Below are 20,022 nucleotides of genomic sequence, written 5' to 3' on the forward strand. Positions count from 1 at the left end.
TAAGGCAAGCAATATCTGGAATGAAGCAGCAGTAAGTCACCTGGAGATTTAGCAACAGCTCCAGAAGCAACTTCTGTCTTTTGCTTTATTTGTTTGGTTGGTTGGATGATTTTGGTACTGGAGATTTGACCCAGAGCCTTCACACTGAGGTACATCCCCAGCCCTTTAAAAGAAAAAAAAATTTTTTTTGGTACCGGTGATCGAACTCAGGACCTTGCCCTTGCGAGGCAGGTGGCAGAACCACTGAGCTAAATCCCTGGCCCTAAAATTTTTTTTACAGACTAGGTCTCACTACATTGCTCAAACTTGTGAACTTCCTGCCTCAGCCTCCTAGAGTACTGGAATTACAGCACCACCATGTCTGGCTTTGTCTTTTGCATTTTAATAAAACAAGATTTTGCTTATAAACCCATTTATTATGCAGGGTAGCCATCAGACAATACTGAAGGCAAAGCTTAAAGGAAAATAGCCAAGGGACCTAAGAGTGATCTTCAGAGAAAAACTATTTCTTTCCTTCCTCCCCCCCTCTTTCTTTCTTTTCTGTGTGTGTGTGTGTGTGTGTGTGTGTGTGTGTGTGTGTGTGTGCTGGAAACTGAATTCAAAGCCTTGGACATGCTGGGTAAGTGGCTATCACTGACTATCCCCATACTTTTTTTTTTTTTGGTACAGGGGATCAAACTCCGGTCTTTGCACTTGCGCGGCAGGCAGCGGAACCACTGAGCTAAATCCCCGGCCCCCCATACGTTTTATTTTTATTTTGACATAGGGTCCTGCTCAATTGCTCGGATTAAACTCAAACTTGTGATCTTCCTCCTTTGGCCTCTTGAGTAGCTGAAAGTTCAGGCATGTGTCAACACACCTAGCTATTTCCTTTTTTTCTAGCCCTCTTTCTCTACCTAAACCAAGGACTGCTTCTAAAGATATTTGATACTAGGGCTAGGGATTTAGCTCAGTGGTTCCACCCAGGCACAAGGACCCAAGTTCGAACCCTGGTACCAAAAAAAAAAAAAAAAAAAAAGTATTTGCTACTTTATACACATTCTAGTCAGGTATGATGGTACACACCTGTAATAATCTGAGTTACTTAGAAGCCTAAGGTAGCAGGATCACAAATTCAAGGTAGCCTAGACAACTCAGCAAGAGCCCGTTTCAAAAGACAAAAACAAACACCAACTGAAGTCCCTGTAGAGCTAAATGTCCTCAGCATCCTACCATTTTTTTTTTTTTTGTACTGGGGATTGAACTCCGGTCCTTGTGCTTGAAAAGCAGGCGGTGGAGGTGGAACCACTGAGCTAAATTCCAGGGCAGCATCCTACCACTTTTTATTTTAAAAGTACCCACTTGGGCCAGGGATTTAGCTCAGTGGTGCTGCCACTTGCCTCACAAGTGCAAGGTCCTGAGTTCAATACCAAAAAAAAAAAAGTACCCACTGGGTGTGGTGGCACCACTTGGGAGGTGGAGTCAGGAGGATCCTAATGAGGTCAAGACCAGCCTAGGCTACGTAGTGAGTTCAAGGTCAGTCTGAATTACACAGTGAGATCCTGTCTCAATAAACAAACAAATAAAAGTTTTCTTTTGCACTTAGAAAATACAACCAGAAGAAAAGGTAGAGTTGTTTGCTCAGTGGCACAGTGCTTGCCTGCCTAGCATGTGCAAGAAGGCCCTTCGTTCCAATCTCCAGCACCAAAATACAAATAAATAAACATAACCAGAAAACAGATTTCACCTTGCCAATTACTATAATTTTACAATTAGCACATACTGCTGTGAATATCACTTAGTTATCTCAGTCTATTCTTTTATGATAAGTAGCAGTGAACTCAAAGGTATAGTCTAAAAATAAAGAAGCCATTAAGACTGTTCCTAATAGATTTTTTTATGGTACCGGGGGATCGAACTCGGGTCCTCATGCTTTCGAAGCAGGCAGTGGAACCACTGAGCTAAATCCCCAGCCCCCGAGATTCTTTTAAAATATGATTCTACGCAGCACTTCAAAAGAAGGACAATATGCTTTAATGAGATGGATTTTTACAATGCTTTGACCTCTGGTCTAAAAGAGGTGCGCAAAAGAAATGACTGCAGTGGAGGGAGTAAAATATGTCATACTGGCTATTAAAATACATCAAGTTCATACTTCAGCCTTGGGATAACTGCAGCCAAAAACTGACTTGCTAGTAATTATCACCACTATCTGCAATAAAAGTTAATTGGATATAATTGAACTAATGCCCTAATCGGAGAGAAGCTGCAACTGGCAAACAGCCCATTCTCTTGTTCCTTTTCTCTGACAGCAAATGAAACAGCTAATGATAATTTGTGGATAAACATGAAATCGCTCTCATGGCTTCCGCACTGCAAACCACTCAGCAATTCTAGCTAATGCCCAACATGTCAAGCCTGGAGAAAAATCATTAACCAGTGTTTCTTGTGACAAAGGTGAATTTTAACAATAACGAAGCCCATTAAGCCAGAAGGTTGCTGAGAATTACTAAATTCCCCCTGGACATCCTACGTAAGAAACTGTGTGTCATCTCCATGACCTGATACTATGCAGTATAGGCTCCCTATGCCACTGGAATGTACTTGTAAGAAGAAACATTATGGGGGCTGGGGATATGGCTCAGTGGCACCACACCTGCCTGGCAAACTCAAGGTCCTGAGTTCGATGGGGTGGGGCATTTTGCAATGTTAGAAGCTACCAGTCAGGCATGGTGGTGCACGCCTGTGATCCCAGTGCTCTTCAGAGGCTGAGGCAGTATGAGGCCAGCCTGAACTACATAGCAAGATGCTGTCTCACTAAACCAAAAACCAAAACCAAACCAAACCAAAAAATGCCAAAGGTTAGAAGCTACCATTACACTGATAATTTACCTTCAAGAGAACCCAACTCTCATTTTTAGACAGGCAAATAGCATTGAATACCTGCTTCAGTAACAAAAATTAAATTACATTTGAATGGACTTAGGATTTGACACATTTCTGTAGCCTGATTTTACCTCAATTTCTACTCAAGAACTGTGCCCATTCCCTTGGAAATTAGTATCAGACTCTTTCCTTTTCAACTGTGTCTACAGCTCTAGGGAACTTAAACTCCTAAGGGTAATGTAGATCTCAGGAAGCTATTCTACCAACCAGAAGGGAAAAATTGGTTTTTATTTTAACAGTGACCTGTAGGGGCCAGGGATTTAGCTCAGTGGTGCCACCACCTGCCTCGCAAGCAGAAGGACCTGAGCTTGATCTCCGGTGCCAAAAAAAAAAAAAACCCCCCAAAACAAAACAGTGACCTGCAAAGTAGGCAAAAGATAGGTATTCTTTTGAAGTGACAGAAGGTAAAAGAAAAAGGCAGGTATGAAATGCTACGCCTGCTTATTTTTTTATAGGTAGTCTGAGCTCTACTTTGGCAACAGAAGTCTAGGAGTTAATACAATCAAAACCTTACCCAAGAGCCAAGAGTGGTGGCACACATCTGTGATCCCAGCACTCAGGAGGCTGGGGCAGAAGGAGGACAAGTTCAAGACCAGCTTGGACTATACATAAAACTGTCTCAAAAAAACAACAGTAACAAATATAATACCCTCTGCGGTATATCTCAGCATTAGAGTGCTGAGGTGAAAGGCTCATCTCTTGCACTGCAGGAAAAAAGTCTGATATGAAATATGACAGAAGTATATGAATAGCTCAGTGAAGATGTAAAAACCTGAAGAGCCAGGCATGGTGGTACATGCCTATAAGCCCAGAAATATGGCAGTGGTGGTGGGTTATGGCTGAATTCCAAGTTTAAGCCCAGCTGGGCAACCCAGTAAGATCTGTCTAAATAAATAAAAAGAAAACTTTACTGAATAGGGGCATCATTCACTTGCTCTCTTGCTCACTGAGTCCCTATTATACATCAGGAACTGTGGTAATACTATTGGGAATACAAAGATGACAAAAATCCCTGGTGAAAAAAAAAGTCCCTAGTGATCAGGACATGGGGATGCTCTCCTGTAATCTCAGCACTAAGAAGGCTAAAGGATTGCAAGTTGGAAACCCTTTCTCAAAATGAAAACTTTTTGGGCTGGGGATTTAGCTCAGTGGTTTTGCCGCCTGCTGCACAAGCGCAAGGACCCGAGTTTGATCCCCGGTACCAAAAAAGAGAAAACTTATTAAAAGGGATGGGACTATAGCTCAGTGCAAAGGTCTTGGGTTCAATGCCCAGTGATAACAACCAAAAAAATCCCTGATAAAAAATGTGAATAAAGGCCGAGGATTTAGCTCAGTGGTTCCAGTGCTTGCCTCGAAAGCACAAGGTCCCGAGTTCGATCCCCGGAACCAAAAACAAAAAAAAAAATGTGAATAAAGCCAGGCATGGTGGTGCATGCCTGTAATCTTAGCTTTCAGGAGGCTTAGGCAAGAGGATCTCTGTGAATTTGAGGCCAGCTGGAGCTACCTAGTGGGTTCAAGACCAGCCTGAGCTAGACGTCTTGAAAAAAACAAAAAAAAAAACAAAAAAAGTTGTTCAAGGGAATAGAAAGAAGGGAGAATAACACAGGTCACTGAAGGTTGGTAAGAATTTACCAGATTGAAATGGAAAGGTAAAACTGGTCTAATGAAAGCCACATAGCTATTAAACTAAATGACTTGTTTAAAGAAACAGTCTGGTATAGAGAGCAGGAAGTTGGGTGTACATGTAATCCTGGAGACGATCCTGAGTTTCCAAGATATATTTCATATTAGAAGAACAGAATAACAGGTCAATAAAGCTGGGCTGGTTTCACACTCAATGTTAAAATGCACAAAAGTGGGGCCAGGGATTTAGCTCAGTGGCTCCGCACCTGCCTTGAAAGCACAAATTCCTGAGTTCAATCCCCGGTACCAAAGCCGGCCCCCACCCCCCCAAAAAACCCAAAACAAAAAATGCACAAAAGTAGACCCAACAACTTACAATTTAAATGTGAGATTATATTTGTAAATTGCTTAGTACAGAGTTTATGTCCAATGATAACAATTATAGCCAGGCATTGTGGCACACACTTGTATCCTAGCACTTGAAAGGCTGAGGTGGAAGGAGTAAGAGTTTCAAGGCCCGCCTGGACTACAAGGTAAAAGACTTTGTCTCAGGAAAAAAAAAAAAAGCCAGGCATGGTGACACACACCTACAGTCCCAGCACTTAGGAGGCTGAAGTAGGGGGATTGCAGATCTGAAGTTAGCCTGGGCTGTCTAGTGTTTTCAATGTTAACCTGGACTACACAGCAAAACACCTTGTTCAAAAAATTTTAAGTTAGCCAGGGATTTAACTCAGTGGTTCTGCCACCTGCCTCGCAAGCGCAAGGTCCCAAGTTTGACCCCCGGTACCAAAAAAAAAAAAGGACTTTCATCTTTAAAAAAAAAAAAAAAATTTCAGGCCAGGGATTTAGCTCAGTGGTTCCGCAGCCTGCCTTGCAAGCGGAAGGTCCAGAGTTCAACCCCCAGTACCAAAAAAAAAAAAAAAAAGACTCAGTGTGGGCTGGCGATTTAGCTCAGTGGTTCCGCTGCCTGCCTCAAAAGTGCAAGGTCTGGAGTTCGATCCCGGTACTAGGGGTAAAAAAAAAAAAAGGTTCAATGGCGCTTGCCCATATGCTCAGTAGTTTGGGAGGCCAAGGCAGAGGAACCACAAGTCTCACCTGGGCAATTTAGTGAGATATTGTCTCAAAAATTTAAAAAATAAAATAAAAAAGGCTGGGGATATAGCTCAGTGTTAGAGCACTCATGGGTCTGATTTCCCGCACCCCAGCCCCGCCCAAAAAAGTGCAAGTGCATGCGCGCGAGGTGGGAGGGACTATGTGGCTAGTAAGATTTTATCTTGTAAACCATGGGAAGACAGGGATAGATTTTAATGAGAATAACAAAATCAGATGTCTTATTTTGGTTTTTTGTTGTTGATTTTTTTGGTACGGGGGATCAAACTCAGGACCTTGCTCTTGCCAGGCAGGTGCAGCACACTGAGCTACATCCCTGGCCCCAGATGTCTTATTTTAGTTTTTATTTTTAATTTTTTTTGGTACCGGGGATCGAACTTGGGACCTTGCACTTTCTAGGCACTGAGCTAAATCCTAGGCACTGAGCTAAATCTAACCACTGAGCTAAATCCCCGGCCTTATTTTAAATAAAACTTCTATAAGTATGAAACACAAACCAGAGATGGCAGAACCCAGTTAACTGGCTATAGTCATATCAAGGCAAGAGATGAGGATGATCTCAAATAAGACAAGTCATAAGACGATTTTCATGCAAAAGAAGTGGGCCGGGGATGTAGCTCAGTGGTTCCGCCACCACCTGCCCCGCAAGTGCAAGGACCAAGTTCGCTTCCAGGTACAAAAAAAAAAGAGAGAGAGAGAGAAGTGCTTTATCTGTGAACCCCCAAGATCAAAAACAGATTAATAAAATTAGTCTGAAGAAAGGCAATTTTAAGGGAACATACAGAACAATTTGAGTTTATTTAACGGCAGCCTAACAGTAGAAACACTGAAACAAAAGCAATGACCATTCATCAGGAATGATGGAGAAGGATTTATTTTCAATATTTAAGAACTCAAAAATAAAAAATAACTCAAGCCGGACATGTGGTTCACGGCCAGCCTGGGCTACATAGCGAGACCTTGTCTCAAAAAGCCAAAAAGCATTCAAACTAGATCACCATTAAATCCAACTTCTAGATTCTATGATTCTAAATCACAAAAGGATTTTTGTAAAGTTATTAACAATGCCTTACATTTGCAGAGAGCTTTATGATTGCTAGAATGCTTTCACATTGACTCTCTCACTTAATATTTTCAAATTCCCTATGAGCTAGCCTGGACATGTACCACTAGTTCCATTTTCACAGACAGAGAAACTAGAAACTACACGATGTAAGAAACTAGTCCAGAGACACAAAGCTAGAAGTACCTAGACTACACTAGGTTTTCTAACACTTAGATCTGTGCTATTCCACGCTCACCACTACCTCCCATATAGTCCCATTGCTGAAAATCCACCCTGACAATCCATCTCTCTTTGGCCAGCTGTTCCAGTGTTTACGCTTAAAATCAGGAAATTTTTCTTCATGTCTTATATGCCTGGCCTAGGAGCTCCAGCCTATTCCTTTGTTCTCTTTAAGGTGAATAAGGGCTAGTTGATATCTTTATATAATGGTCTTTCATATTTATATCCTATGCTTATCATTTCTCTCACCTAGGCCAAATTAATCTCAATTCCTTGAAATTTCTTCACATATTCTTTCCTTTAAACTACTTAGTAAATCCAATCCTTCCAAACAAAAACTGAAAGAATTTATTTCAACTAGACCAGTCCACAAAAAAAATGCTAAAGAAGGGCCGGGAATTTAGCTCAGTAGTTCCACCGCATTCCTCGAAACCACAAGGACGCAGAGTTCAATTCCTGGTACCTGCCCCCCCCCCAAAATGCTAGAGTTCTTCACACCCTTGTAATCCCAGCCCTCAGGAGGCTGAGGTAAGGAGGACTGCCCCAAGTTTAAAGCCAGCCTGAAATACATAATGAGACCTTATCTAAAAAGGGGGGGGGGCAGGGCGGCACTGGGTGTGGGGGTGGCACACATCTATATTCCTGCACTCTGGGAGGCAGAGGCAGGAAGACTGCTGCAAATTCAAGGCCAGTCTTAACTATATATAGTGAATCCTGTCTCAAAACAAACAAACAATAGAATAGTTTCTGTAATGTAAGAAAGCCTTCTAAGTAGCAATACAACAAAGTCATACAAGTCTCCACATACAGAAAGACTACTGTTTGATATAACTCTTGACTTTGATGAAGACTAGCAATTCCAACTGAGCAGCAGTATTTTCTTAACTCGTTGTGAGAAACTGAAAGATGAGCAGATGTGGGGCTGGGGATGCAGCTCAGTGGTGCCGTGCCTGCCTCGGCAACCACAAGGTCCTGAGTTCAATCCCTGTACCACAAAAAAAGATGAGCAAATGTGGACTACTAGGGAGTGGAGAGAGTTGACAAAAAGGTTTTTAGAGAGCTACAAAATTAGTGTGCAGGCTGAAGGGGTACTAGTTTCTCATTACACTCTCTCTCAAACCATACTGTGAATGAGAAGACTGATACAGTTATTCAGCTCAGAGATGAGGTAAAAATCAAAATATAGCTTGGTGGGAAAGCTCCTTAATCCATGTTAGTTTTCCCAAGAACTATGGAAACAGGCAAAGGACCTATCTTCAAAGGAAATGTTCCTTTTTTCTCTGGGGAAATATTCTAAGACAGTATCACACTCCATTTGCACCATACCTCACAGGAACTGAATGAAGCCCAAGCACTAAAATCCTTTAAAAAGCACTTTGGTGAATGCACAGTAACACCTGGCAAGACAGGTTAAAACTAGATGTAGACTGTTCATTAATCCACTGGTTCTACTTTCAATTGAATGAAAACTGTTCTGGGAGAATGAGAAGCAAAAGCAAAGAGTACCTTAACAGCTACAAAATGTCTTCACAATAGTGAAAAGAATTCCAGCTGAATAGCTTGGTAGTACAGAGGGTCCATTCAGGAACTCAGGAAATGTGAGTTTTCCACTGGTACACAGTGACCTGGGATGTTTAACATTTTATTGTCCTGACACCTCCTTGCTTTTGAGGCAGATTAAGCCCATCCTTTATACAGCAAGTGTGAAGACAAAATAAAATGCTAATGGTAAAAGTGCTTTAGCTTTTAGAAGAAATAGAACACAAAATCTAAGTTATGACTAATAATCCTCATGTTTCTCTGAAGCAACGGGGATATTGTTTAAATCATCTCAATTCTGCAAGTAAAATAAAATCTGACTTTCACTCAACTCAATATTGATCTTTAAAAGCACTCTGCTACATGCAAAGAATTAGTGATCAGTCATGGACACTGCCTTCTTGTGCAGGGTGGGGTGGGGGACACTGGGAACTAAACCTGGGGCTTTCACATAGAACGACATCCCCAACTCTTTTTATATCTTTTATTTTGAGACAGGGTCTCATTAAATTCCTGTGTTGCCTGCCTAGTGTGGGTTGGAACTTGTGATCATCCTGCCTCAGCCTCTCAAGAGTGCTGGGTTTACAGGTTGTGTCCCACCATACCTAGCTTCACGTAGAACCTTAAAAAGGAGTACTTTGACTTTTGTTGAGATAGGAAACCACAGAAGCGCTTCAAAAGAAGTGATAGGGCCAGGATTTAGCTCAGTGGTTCCCCCGCCTGCCTCACAAGCGCAAGGTCCCGAGTTCCGTTTCCTCGTACCAAAAAAAAAAAAGAAGAGTGATAGCCAGGCGTCAAGGCATATGCTTGTAATCCCACCACTCTGGGAGGCTGAGATAAGATGATCACAAACTCAAGCCCAGCTTGGAACAATTTAGCAATTTAGTGAGACCATGTCTCAAAATGTTAAAAATTGGAGCTAGGTATGGTGGCACACACCTATAATTCCAGCACTCAGGAGACTGAGGCAGAAGTATCACTACCAGTTTAAGGCCAGCCTGGGCTACATATCGAGTTCAAGGCCAGCCTGTAATACAGAGCAAGACCCTATCTCAAAAAAAAATTTTTTTTAATCAAAATCAAAAAGTCCTAGGGATCTAATTGAGTGTGAAGGCCCTGGGTTTAATCCCTGGTACCACAAAAACAAACATACACACATAAATATATCAATAAATAAAACAAGAAGCAGGTAACACTGCCTTACCAACTAGCATTTAAAGAAATCCTCAGTCTCTAACCCTAAACCTAAGTCCCCAGTTTTAAAGTGATAACTTACAGTACTATTTTAATCACAACCTGATTATTCAAAATGGATTTCATTTTGGTGAAAGGCTTTAATTATTACCACATGTTATAAGATTTTATTTTGGTAAGCCAAATACCATAAGAAGGTTTTCCTTCTTTGGCTTTGCTCCTACAGCTCATCCACATACAATGACTGATTTGCATATATAGACGATGTATATAAAGAAGTTATGCTCCAGGGGTGGGGTTGTAGCTCAGTGGCAGAACACTTGCTTAGTATTTGTCATCCCAGGTTTCAATCTCCTGCACTGCAAAAGAAAAGAAAAGGGGAGGTGAGAGAAGGGGAGAGAAAAGAGCTAGTTTATGATTTACTTGAAATCTTAATTCTCTAAAGCACTTCACTACAATAAGGTGAAAGTGACAAGTCTCTTCTGCAACCAGGATGTCCATCTTCTATGATCAGACATCACAGCACCAGGTTTTCAGGCATTCAGACTCTTGAGACTTAACAGTGGTCCCTTTCTGCTCATATCTTCTGGGCACACTCACACCTGTAATCCTACCACTCTGGGAGGCTAAGGTAAGAGGATGGAAAATCCAAGCCCCACCTAGGTAATTTAACAATTGAGTGAGACACTATCTCAAAACAAAATTTTTTTTAAAAGTCTAGGAATGTCACTCTGTGCAAAGAACCTAGGTTCAATCACTAGTACATCAGTACAACCAAAAAAAAAAAAAAAATCAAGAGCTAGACTATATTGGTTAATCAGCAAAGAACTCTTAACTAGAGTTCTTACTGTATTTTGATAAAGATACCTTCATCCTTTTCAGCTAGGCTGAAATGTTACAAATTCAGTCTATTAATGGATTTCATCTAATCAGCCTATGCTCTCTTCCAGGGCTCCATCAATAACAAAATATAATAAAACTTCAATTTGGTTTATATCTGTTCTATTTCTCCAACACCTTACCCTGAACCTTCCTCGTTCTTCTCTGGATTGGCAGTAGCATCTTAGTCTTCAAATTCCTCTGACAATCAGAGAAGTTAAAAACAACCTCTCGGGCCAGGGATTTAGCTCAGTGGTTCTGCTGCCCGTTTCCCAAACACAAGGTCCCGAGTTCGATACCCAGTACCAAAAAAAAAAAAAAGCCTTTCAAGGTAGAACATTTCAAAACAACAACAAAAATGTTAACAGTCCTGAGGATTGACTGTCAGGGTCTCACACATGCTGAACATGTACTCCACCACTGAGCTACATGCTCAGCCTTCAAATCATTTTAAATCAGCCCTGAAAAGTTACTCAAGAAAATACATTAGACTGGGCTTGGTGATGCACTCCTGTAATCCCAGCACTCTGGAGGCTGAGGCAGGAGGATCGCTGTGAGTGAGGCCAGCCTGGGCTACACAGTGAGACACTGTCTCAAAAAACAAACAAACAACAACAACAACAACAAAATACAGTACACACATTACATATTCAGAGAAGGAAAGAATTTCAAGACCTTGACTTTGAGTCTGGCCTCACTACCAAATCACTACATTATTTGGGCACTCACAGGGCATTCATTGGTTTTTCCTACTTCAGAAAAATACTGAGAGCAATAAGAACATGCTTATTTAATTCAATGGATGAAAACTAATCTAAAAGTAATAGCTAGAAATGATTCTTGAGCTGAAGAAACTTGTCCTAACCTTTTGTGAGTTGTTACATAATTATACTCTATAATACCACATTTAATTTCAAAGTAAAGTATGTATTCAATATATCAAAGAATTCCTTTAAACTAGGCCTAGACTTTTTTTTGGTACCAGGGATCGAACTCGGGACCTTGAGCTTTCGAGGCAGGCGACAGAACCACTGAGCTAAATCCCTGGCCCTAGACTTTTTAATCTTTTAAATTTACAGATAGGCCGGGGATTTAGCTCAGTGGTTCCGGCGCCTGCCATGCAAGCAAGCAAGCAAGCAAGCAAATAAATAAATAAATAAATTAATTAATTAATTTACAGACAATGAAGTCTATAATTAAAATTCTGAGATATGCCCAAACAAAGACTGCCTGGTGTTCTTAGAATGTTAACATATAAAATTAGGTTTGGAGAAGGAAGTAAAGGCCTGCATTCTAAAAATTCTGAAAAGCAAATGAACAATTTGAGTGTCTCCTCACAAAAGCAGGGGAGAAGTTTAAAAGTTTCTATCAGAGCTAGGCACAGTGGCATATCTCTGTAATCCCAGCACACTAACTGGGAGGCTGAGGCAGGAGAATAATAAATTCCAGCCCAGTCTGGACAATTCAGCAACTTCTCTACACCCTCTCTCATAATTAAAACAATTTCGGGGGTGGTTCTGAGGATTGAACTCAGGACCTTGCACCTTCGAGGCAGGCATGGTGCCACTGAGCTAAATCCCCAGCCCAATTAAAACAATTTCTAAAAGGGCTGGAGATGTAACTCCATGTGAAGATGCTGGGTTTAATCTCCAGCACCACACACACACACACACACACACACACACACACACACACACACAAACACACATGCACCCACACATTTATATCAGAAATGTAACTTTGCTTTCAATGGCTCTAATGATCCCATAATGCACACAGTATCAAACAGACTGGGTAATTAACTAAGTGGATTCTCCCCTTTCACAGCCAGATTGAACAGCTTTGAGGATAATCTCCCTCACTCTCCCAGGGTTCAGTGGAAGATTCATTATTTATGTCCTCAATTGTTTACTCTGCCCTATTTTTCCATCCTTCCAGACCGACAGGCAGTGTTATCATTGGCCTGTTTCCAAAATGAATGCATTAGCTCACTGCCCTACTAGTTATAAAACCAAAGATAATCAAACACAGTGGTATCATCTTTCTTTCTTTTTTTTTCGGTACCAGGGATTGAACTCAGGACCTTGCGCTTTCAAGGCAGGTGTGGTACCACTGAGCTAAATCCCCGACCCAACACAGTTGTACCTTAATATTGGAAAGCAACCTCACTAACCACTTGATCCAGAAGAGAAGTTCATGACAGTGCTGGCTCAGGTTACCAAAGGCTAAATTCTCTTGGCTGATATGAGATCCATACATCACTCTGGCCCTTTACTTTTAGTTTTTTTGGTGGGGGTTTTTGGTACCAGGGATTGAACTCAGGACCTTGTGCTTGCAAGGCAAGTGGCGGAACCACTGAGCTAAATCCCCAGCCCTTCTGGCCCCTTATTTTGAGACACCGAGCAACATATATGCACATCCAACAATGATTCCCCCCCCCCCCCAGTACTGGGGATGGAACTCAGGACCTTGAGCTGAGGCAAGCAGAGCATCACTGAGCTAAATCCCGGGCCCCCAACGATTCTTTTTTTTTTTTAAGGTATTGGGGATCAAACTCAGAACCTTGCACTTGCAAGGCACTGCAGCACCACTGAGCTAAATCCCTGGCCCCAACCCCCAAGGATTTTTTTTTTTTTTTTGGTTAGAACTTTGGTCCTTCTGCTTGCAAGGCAGGCGGTGGCGGAACCACTGAGCTAGATCCCCAGTCCTGCCCCCAAGGATTCTTAAAGGTCAATAACATTAGAACGGTAGCTCTGGGCCTCACCAGAACAGACTGGTAAACTATTGAGGATTAAACTGATTGAGATGCAATTTGCCTAGAAACTTCTAGGAAGACTTCAATAACTCACTAGCAGTCAATTTGAAGACTTACCTGAGTGATAGATTACCAAAAGACTCTATTAAGTCCTCTACCCTCAGGATTCAAACTCATAATTTGCTCATAAGATTTAGCTTCTGGGCCGGGATTTAGCTCAGTGGTTTCGCCACCTGCCTAGCAAGCTCAAGGATCCGAGTTCAATTCGTGGTACCAAAAAAAAAAAAAGATTTCGCTTCTAAGAGTCAAGCCCTGGGGAAGGAGTTTGCGCTTAAACACACAAAATACTATCTTTGATACCTGACTAACAAACCTGAAAAGTTAAAAATTACCATCAGCCACATATTCATATGAATGCATTCACTATCCCTAAATAAATCTTTCACTCTAGAAGTAGCATTCCCAAGTCTTTTTTGCCTCTTATATTTTTTCACCTTGAGTAAGAATTGCCCAATTCCAAGCCTGAGAACACTCAAGCTGATTATTATGAGAATTAAGCAATGCCAAGTGTCCAATATTTTCTTTCACCTTCTCAAGGGGATCATTTTGTGTCTGATGGGAATAGAGGATTAGGCTAGAGTCTCCCTTTAGAGAGACAAAGCCCTTTTTCTTTTTCTGTGTGACTCACAAAAATAAACAGGATGGATAAAAACAGATTGCTAAAGAAAATAAAATCAGTTACTATAATTTCAAACAGCACTATGTCCCCTCAACCTAAAGAACTGTAAGAAGTCATGGCTTCACTTAATTATTTTCTTGAAAAGGACCAAACTTAAAAGGTTCCACACCCCTTAAATTATAATCTAGGAATCAATGTAGATACATCTATGAATTGTTCTATACATAGCCTCTTGTCTCTTGGGAAAAACTATTTGGAGAACCCCAATCATTTCACCACATAAAATATGTACTGATTACACAAATCAGTAAAGAAAACAAGCAGGGGATGATGGCACACGCCTGTAATCCCAGCACTCGGGAGGCTGAAGCAGGAGAATCTCTCAAACTCCAGGCCAGGCAGGGCTACACAGTGAGTTCTAGGTCAGGCTGAATACAAAGCAAAACCCTATCAACAATGACAACAAAACAGGAGCTAACCTGAGAGCTGGTGATGCACACCTGTAATTCGCACACTTTGAGGGACTGAGATAGAAGGATCACAAATTCAACCCCAGTCTAGGCAACTTAGTGACTTTATTAACAAGACCCTGTCTCAAAATTTAAAATTTTGAAAAAGTGCTGAGAATGTAGCACATTCATAAATAAATATTCTGGGGGAGGGTACTGGGGATTGAACTCGGGTCCTTGTGCTTTCAAGGTCCTATTTTCTTAGTTTTTAAATTTATTTATTGGGCCGGGGATTTAGCTCAGTGGTTCTGCCTGCCTTGCAAGCACAAGGACCCGAGTTGGATCTGCGGTATAAATAAATGAATAAATGGGCCGGGGATTTAGCTCAGTGGTTCCGCCGCCTGCCTTGCAAGCGGAAGGACCCGAGTTCGATCCCCAGTACCAAAAAAATAAAATAAAATAAAATAAATGAATAAATGAATGAATGAATGAATGAAAATAAAGTGAGTAAAAGGTAATGTAACTAACTACATAAATAAAAAGTGAAAAGTAAGAAAATAAAGTGAGTAAAAGGTAATAGGGCCAGGGTTTTAGCTCAGGGGTTCCGGTGCCTGCCTTGTAAGTGCAAGGTCCTGAGTTTGATCCACCGTACCAAAAAAAAAAGGTAATGTAAGTTTACAAAGCTTATCAACTATATTAATCCATGGGAAGAGAAAGAAAACCACCTAGGATATATAGGAGGCAACTTGCTTTTTGGTAAAGTCAAGTTGAAGTGTCACAACCTCCAAGGGTTTTTTTTTGGGGGGGGGGGTCACTTGTTACATCTTCGACATCAAAATACGCTTTGTTTTAGGGCCGGGGATTTAGTTCAGTGGTCCTGGTGCCTGCCTCGCAAGCGCAAGGTTCCAGTTCAGTCACCAGTACTGGAAAAAAAAAAATTAACACTGTTTTATACACTAGCTAGTTGTCAAAGCTTCATTCAGTGATTTTTAACAGTTCATTCTCAGTAACAAATTAGGTAAGACAACATCTAGGGAATCTTCTTTCCCTCCCAATTTATTTAGTAATACACTGATCTTGTCCTTGCAAGGCAGGTGCCGGAACCACTGAGCTAAATCCCTGGCCTTTCCCTCCCAATTTAAATATGATTCATAGAAACTTTAGGGACAAATGAGTAATAAACTAAAAACTCAAAATCCAATTTAAGATCACTGGTTTTTTGCACAATTCTATATTAAGGCTACTTGAAATTTATGTGTATACACACACACACACACACACACACACATGTGAGAGGGAGAGAGAGATGGATTGATTGCTGATCCCTACTTGTTTCCGACATGGTTTCCTATCCCATCAGCCTTTGGTGGGGAGCAGTGCTGAGGATTGAACTCAGACCCACCGCCCTCCAGTATGCTAGACAAGTGCTCCTATCACTGAGCTACACTGGCCAGTTTTTTGTTGTTTTTTTTCAGTCAGGGTCTCGCTATGATGTAGTTCAGGCTGGCCTCAACTCAGAGTGATCTTTCCTGCCTTGGCCTCCTAAGTGCTGGGATTACAGACGTGCCCTACCATACTGGGCCTGGCCAGGCTTTTTAAAATTGTGACACAAGGTCTCCCTAAATTGCCCAGGGTGGGCTATAACTGGGTGATTTTAAGCCCTCAACTTCTTGAGTAGCTGGGATTACAGGCATGCACTATCACACCTGTCTTTTATTCTTTATAAGAGTTGTTTTCACACAAATTACTCCTGATTAGAAAGCCAATAAATGCAAAAAAAAAACCCCCACACTTATCCAGCTAAAATGGTAAGACAGCACTTGCACAACAATTCTCTTCAAAACTAGACTCCAGTTAGAACAATCTTTGAAAACTAAACCTGTATTACAAAAATAAACTCTGAGTAATTAGTATTTATGAAAGTACTGCCAAAAATTTATATTAATCCTTCTGACATTGTAGCTCTTCAATAATCAACACTGAGATAGACCTGGTTCAAACATCTTTATTTGAAAATGCCTAGTTAAAGCAAGAGTGCCAAGAACACTGCCACCTTATGTACACACATATTTCGTTTCTAACATCATTTTGGGCTTTCTACTTTCAGTTGACAACTTTCCTCTCAATTTAAAACACATGTAGGGCCGGGGATTTAACTCAGTGGTTTTGCCACCTGCTGCGCAAGCACAAGGACCCAAGTTCGATCCCTGGTACCAAAAAAAAAAAAAAAAAAAAAAAGAATAAAACATATGTAGAAGCCGGGCATGTGACCCACACCTGTAATCCCAGTACTAAGGAGGCTGAGACAGGAGGATCGCTGAGAGTTTGAGGCCAGCCTGGGCTACACAGTGAGCCTGAACTAAAGAGTGAGACCCTGTCTCAAAAAACAAAACACACACAAAAAACCCCCAAACATAAAAAGGTTCCTGATGTGGAATGAATGAGGCACATGCCCTTCAGAAAGAAGGGATAGATAAGTTAAAGAGAAACAAAGGAACTCAAAAGACAAAATATTTAATTTGAAATGCTACACCCATCCAAATTCATAGTTTGGAAAGGAGAATCTTTTAAAATCAAAATCCATCTGGAGGGTCGGGGATTTAGCTCAGTGGTTCCGCCGCCTGCCTCGCAAGAGAAAGGTCCCGAGTTTGATCCCTGGTACCAAAAAAAAAAAAACCAAAACACCTCAAACAAAATCCATCTGGATCTTTTTAGGTTTGGTTTCGGTTTTTTTGTTTTTGTTTTTGTTTTTGTTTTTTGGTACAGAGGATCGAACTCGGGACCTTTCGCTTGCGAGGCAGGCGGCGGAACCACTGAGCTAAATCCCCCGCCTCCGGTTTTGGTTTTTTATGATAGAAGCTATTGCCTCTCAGAATCTATGAATATAAGAAACAGATTAAAACTTATAAGTTTCAGTAACATAAAGGTAAATCTGCCCACTCTAGTTAGGATTCTCCCAAGGGACTGAATCGGGTAGCAATGTACTCAGGGAAGACACTTCAGCAGAGTTAATCTCTAACAACAATCAGAATTTCCTTTAACCATCCTCGACAGGGAGTGCTCCCTTTTTCACTAGAACCCCCTTCCCTTTCAGATTGTAGTGCTGATTAAGGCAGTCCCTAAGGAGGAAAATGATGAAGACAGCCTTAACAGATAAGCATGCTGTACAGTTCGAAAAACCCACTCCTGGCTTTTTTTCGTTTTTTGGTTTACTACATCTGATGTTACACAAAAGGGGGCTCCTTTTCTCTTCTCTTTTCTTCGGTCAACTACGGGACCGACAAATCAGTAAAAAGAGATAAGACTCCTGAATCTCCTTACCCAGCAGCAGAGGTGAGATGAAGGGAGGGAAAAGGGTATAACTGGAAAATCAAATAAACTGATAGGATTTGGAGATCTTACTTCCCATTCCATTTCCCTTTTTCTCACAAGGTTAAGTCGGCCGAAGTCAGTATCGTGTTAGAAAAAGCACGCACGCAAGCGCGCCCGAGCGCGAATACACACACCTTGCACCCTGGAAAGGAGGTGAGGTTCGCTCCGCAGCGCTCTCGACCGGGCTCTGGGCTCTGCCCCGCCCACCTGGGATACCTCAGCCTAGCTTGCCCGGCCCAGGGAGGATAGATGAGAGGTCTTGGCAGGGGGAGGGGGAAGCGGCTACTCCGGCGCCAGGCTCTCAGAGCACAGCACTCCGCGGTGCGCCGACACCCCCCTCCCCCAGCCGGCTGCCACTCGCTCGCCCACGCCGCCGGAAGCCAGCCCCGCCCCCTCAGCTCCGTCCCGGCCCAGCGAGCACCCGCCCATCTGTACAGCCAATGGCGAGCCAGGGAACCAGCAGAGCGACTCGCCACGCAGCCAACGAGGGAGGCCCACTGGGAGGTCAGCCGCCGGGGATAGGCCAGCTACCCGCGGCCTCGGCCCTGGCTCGGCTTCTCTTTGTTAACACTGCCAGTCTCTGCGCACCGCACCGCCCCCCCCAGCTGCGATCCAAGCATCCCGCGGCTGGGCCCGGTGATATCGTGCCCCATCTCTTGCTCTCCTGCCCACTCTCTGCCTGGGTACTGAGTGACCCGCTCCCAAGCCGTTGGAACCCCCTAGAGTGTCTCAGACTTCCAAAGAAACTGCCACCAAGAGACTCCAGTAAAAGGACTTGCGGGCCGGGGATTTAGCTCTGGTTCCACCGCCTGCCTCGCAAGAGGAAGGACCCGAGTACGATCCCCGGTACCAAAAAAAAAAAAAAAAAAAAAAAAAAAAGATTTGTCTCCAGGTTGTTCGACCTAGATCTTTTCTCGGACTAATCAACTGCACTCCCTCAAAAACGGTGGATGGATTTAGGTTTGCATATTAAATCACTGCACACATCGATTCTCCCTGTCAGACACAGAAATTAAGGACATTGGGGGGGGTGTTAATTTAGAAAGTATGTATCTGGAAGTTGATAGGGTGGGGGAAGAGGGAACACATCAAACTGCAAAACACAAACGCGCGCGCGCGCACACACACACACACACACACACACAGTGGGTTCCAATTTGTGTCAGATACGAGACATCTATATCCAATTCAATCTAGGAAATCTCTCCCATAACAGGCTTCAGCAAAATTAGGATGCAAACACTACATTTCTTTCAAACTACATACCTAACATCAGTATATACTCCAGCAACTGACAGGCCACCACATAACTGGTAGTTCGTATCAAAACTTTAATTACTAATGTCAGTGTTAGGGGAAATGCTTCAGGATGGAATATAATAAAGATTGTAGTATACTTTGTTAGATGTAGCAATGGAATACCACATTCAAGAAAAACGGCTGGGGTATAGCTCAGTGGTAGAGCAGCCTGCTTAACACCGGCAAGCCCTGGATTTCATCCCCACATCAAAAAGGGTGGTCAAAGAAGGCTACTACCTACATTGTTTTTATTTTGGGGTCCTGGGGACTGAACCAAAGGCCTTCTCACTGAGCTACATCCCCAGATCGCTCCCCTCCGTTTTGTTTGAGACAAGGTCTCACCTAAGTTACCCAGGCTGGGCTCCAACTTGTGATCCTTCTGCCTCAGTCTACTAGGGTTTTGGGATTACACGTGTGCACCACCACACTTGGCTCTAGGTTGTCATATTTTGTCCCCAGAGTTCTTGCAATTGCAGGATAGTATCTACATCACACACGACAACCTGCTTAATTCCCCATATACTATTATTATTTACAACAAAACAAGAGCTGAGTGTACAGCTTAGTGGTAAAGCACTTAGCTTAGCATACAAACCCAAAACTAAAATAATAATAAGACAACACTGTTTTAGTTGCCCCTTCCTTCATATGAGGAGCTCTAAGTATTTCTTGGATAATAATCGCAAGTCTTCTTGGGAGATGGAAAAAGATTGTATGACAGCTGGATTTAAAGGCCAGCTCAAAGCCAGACCTGGTGTGGAATGCCTGCAATCCCAGCATTCTGGGAGGCTGAGGCAGAAGGCTACAAATTCAAGTCCAGCCTGAGCAATTTAGCAACTTAGTAACACTGTCTCAAAATAAAGAAAGGGCTGGAGATATATAATTCAGTGCAAAGGCTCTGGGTTCAATCCTC

General features: G+C 42.3%; 1 protein-coding gene across 11 annotated transcripts in view; it reads right to left on the bottom strand.

Annotated features, from left to right (window-relative positions):
- Window positions 1–20,022, bottom strand: part of Fam222b (family with sequence similarity 222 member B) — a 76,161-nt gene that overhangs the window by 26,604 nt on the left and 29,535 nt on the right. For 2 of the 11 annotated variants that reach the window (XM_087191535.1, XM_004857016.3), the window contains exon 2: window positions 9,865–10,035. The exons of 2 other annotated variants lie outside the window; for them this stretch is intronic. In XM_087191535.1, coding sequence (XP_087047661.1) covers window positions 9,865–9,867 — 3 coding nt within the window. In that variant the 5' untranslated portion in view covers window positions 9,868–10,035. 7 more of the 11 variants (XM_087191536.1, XM_087191531.1, XM_013076866.3 and 4 more) reach the window with 5 other exon arrangements.

The sequence above is a fragment of the Heterocephalus glaber genome, unplaced genomic scaffold (assembly GCF_053883595.1).
Source record: "Heterocephalus glaber isolate CG9 unplaced genomic scaffold, H.glaber_assembly_v1.0 deba00001564, whole genome shotgun sequence".
NCBI lineage: Eukaryota > Metazoa > Chordata > Mammalia > Rodentia > Bathyergidae > Heterocephalus > Heterocephalus glaber.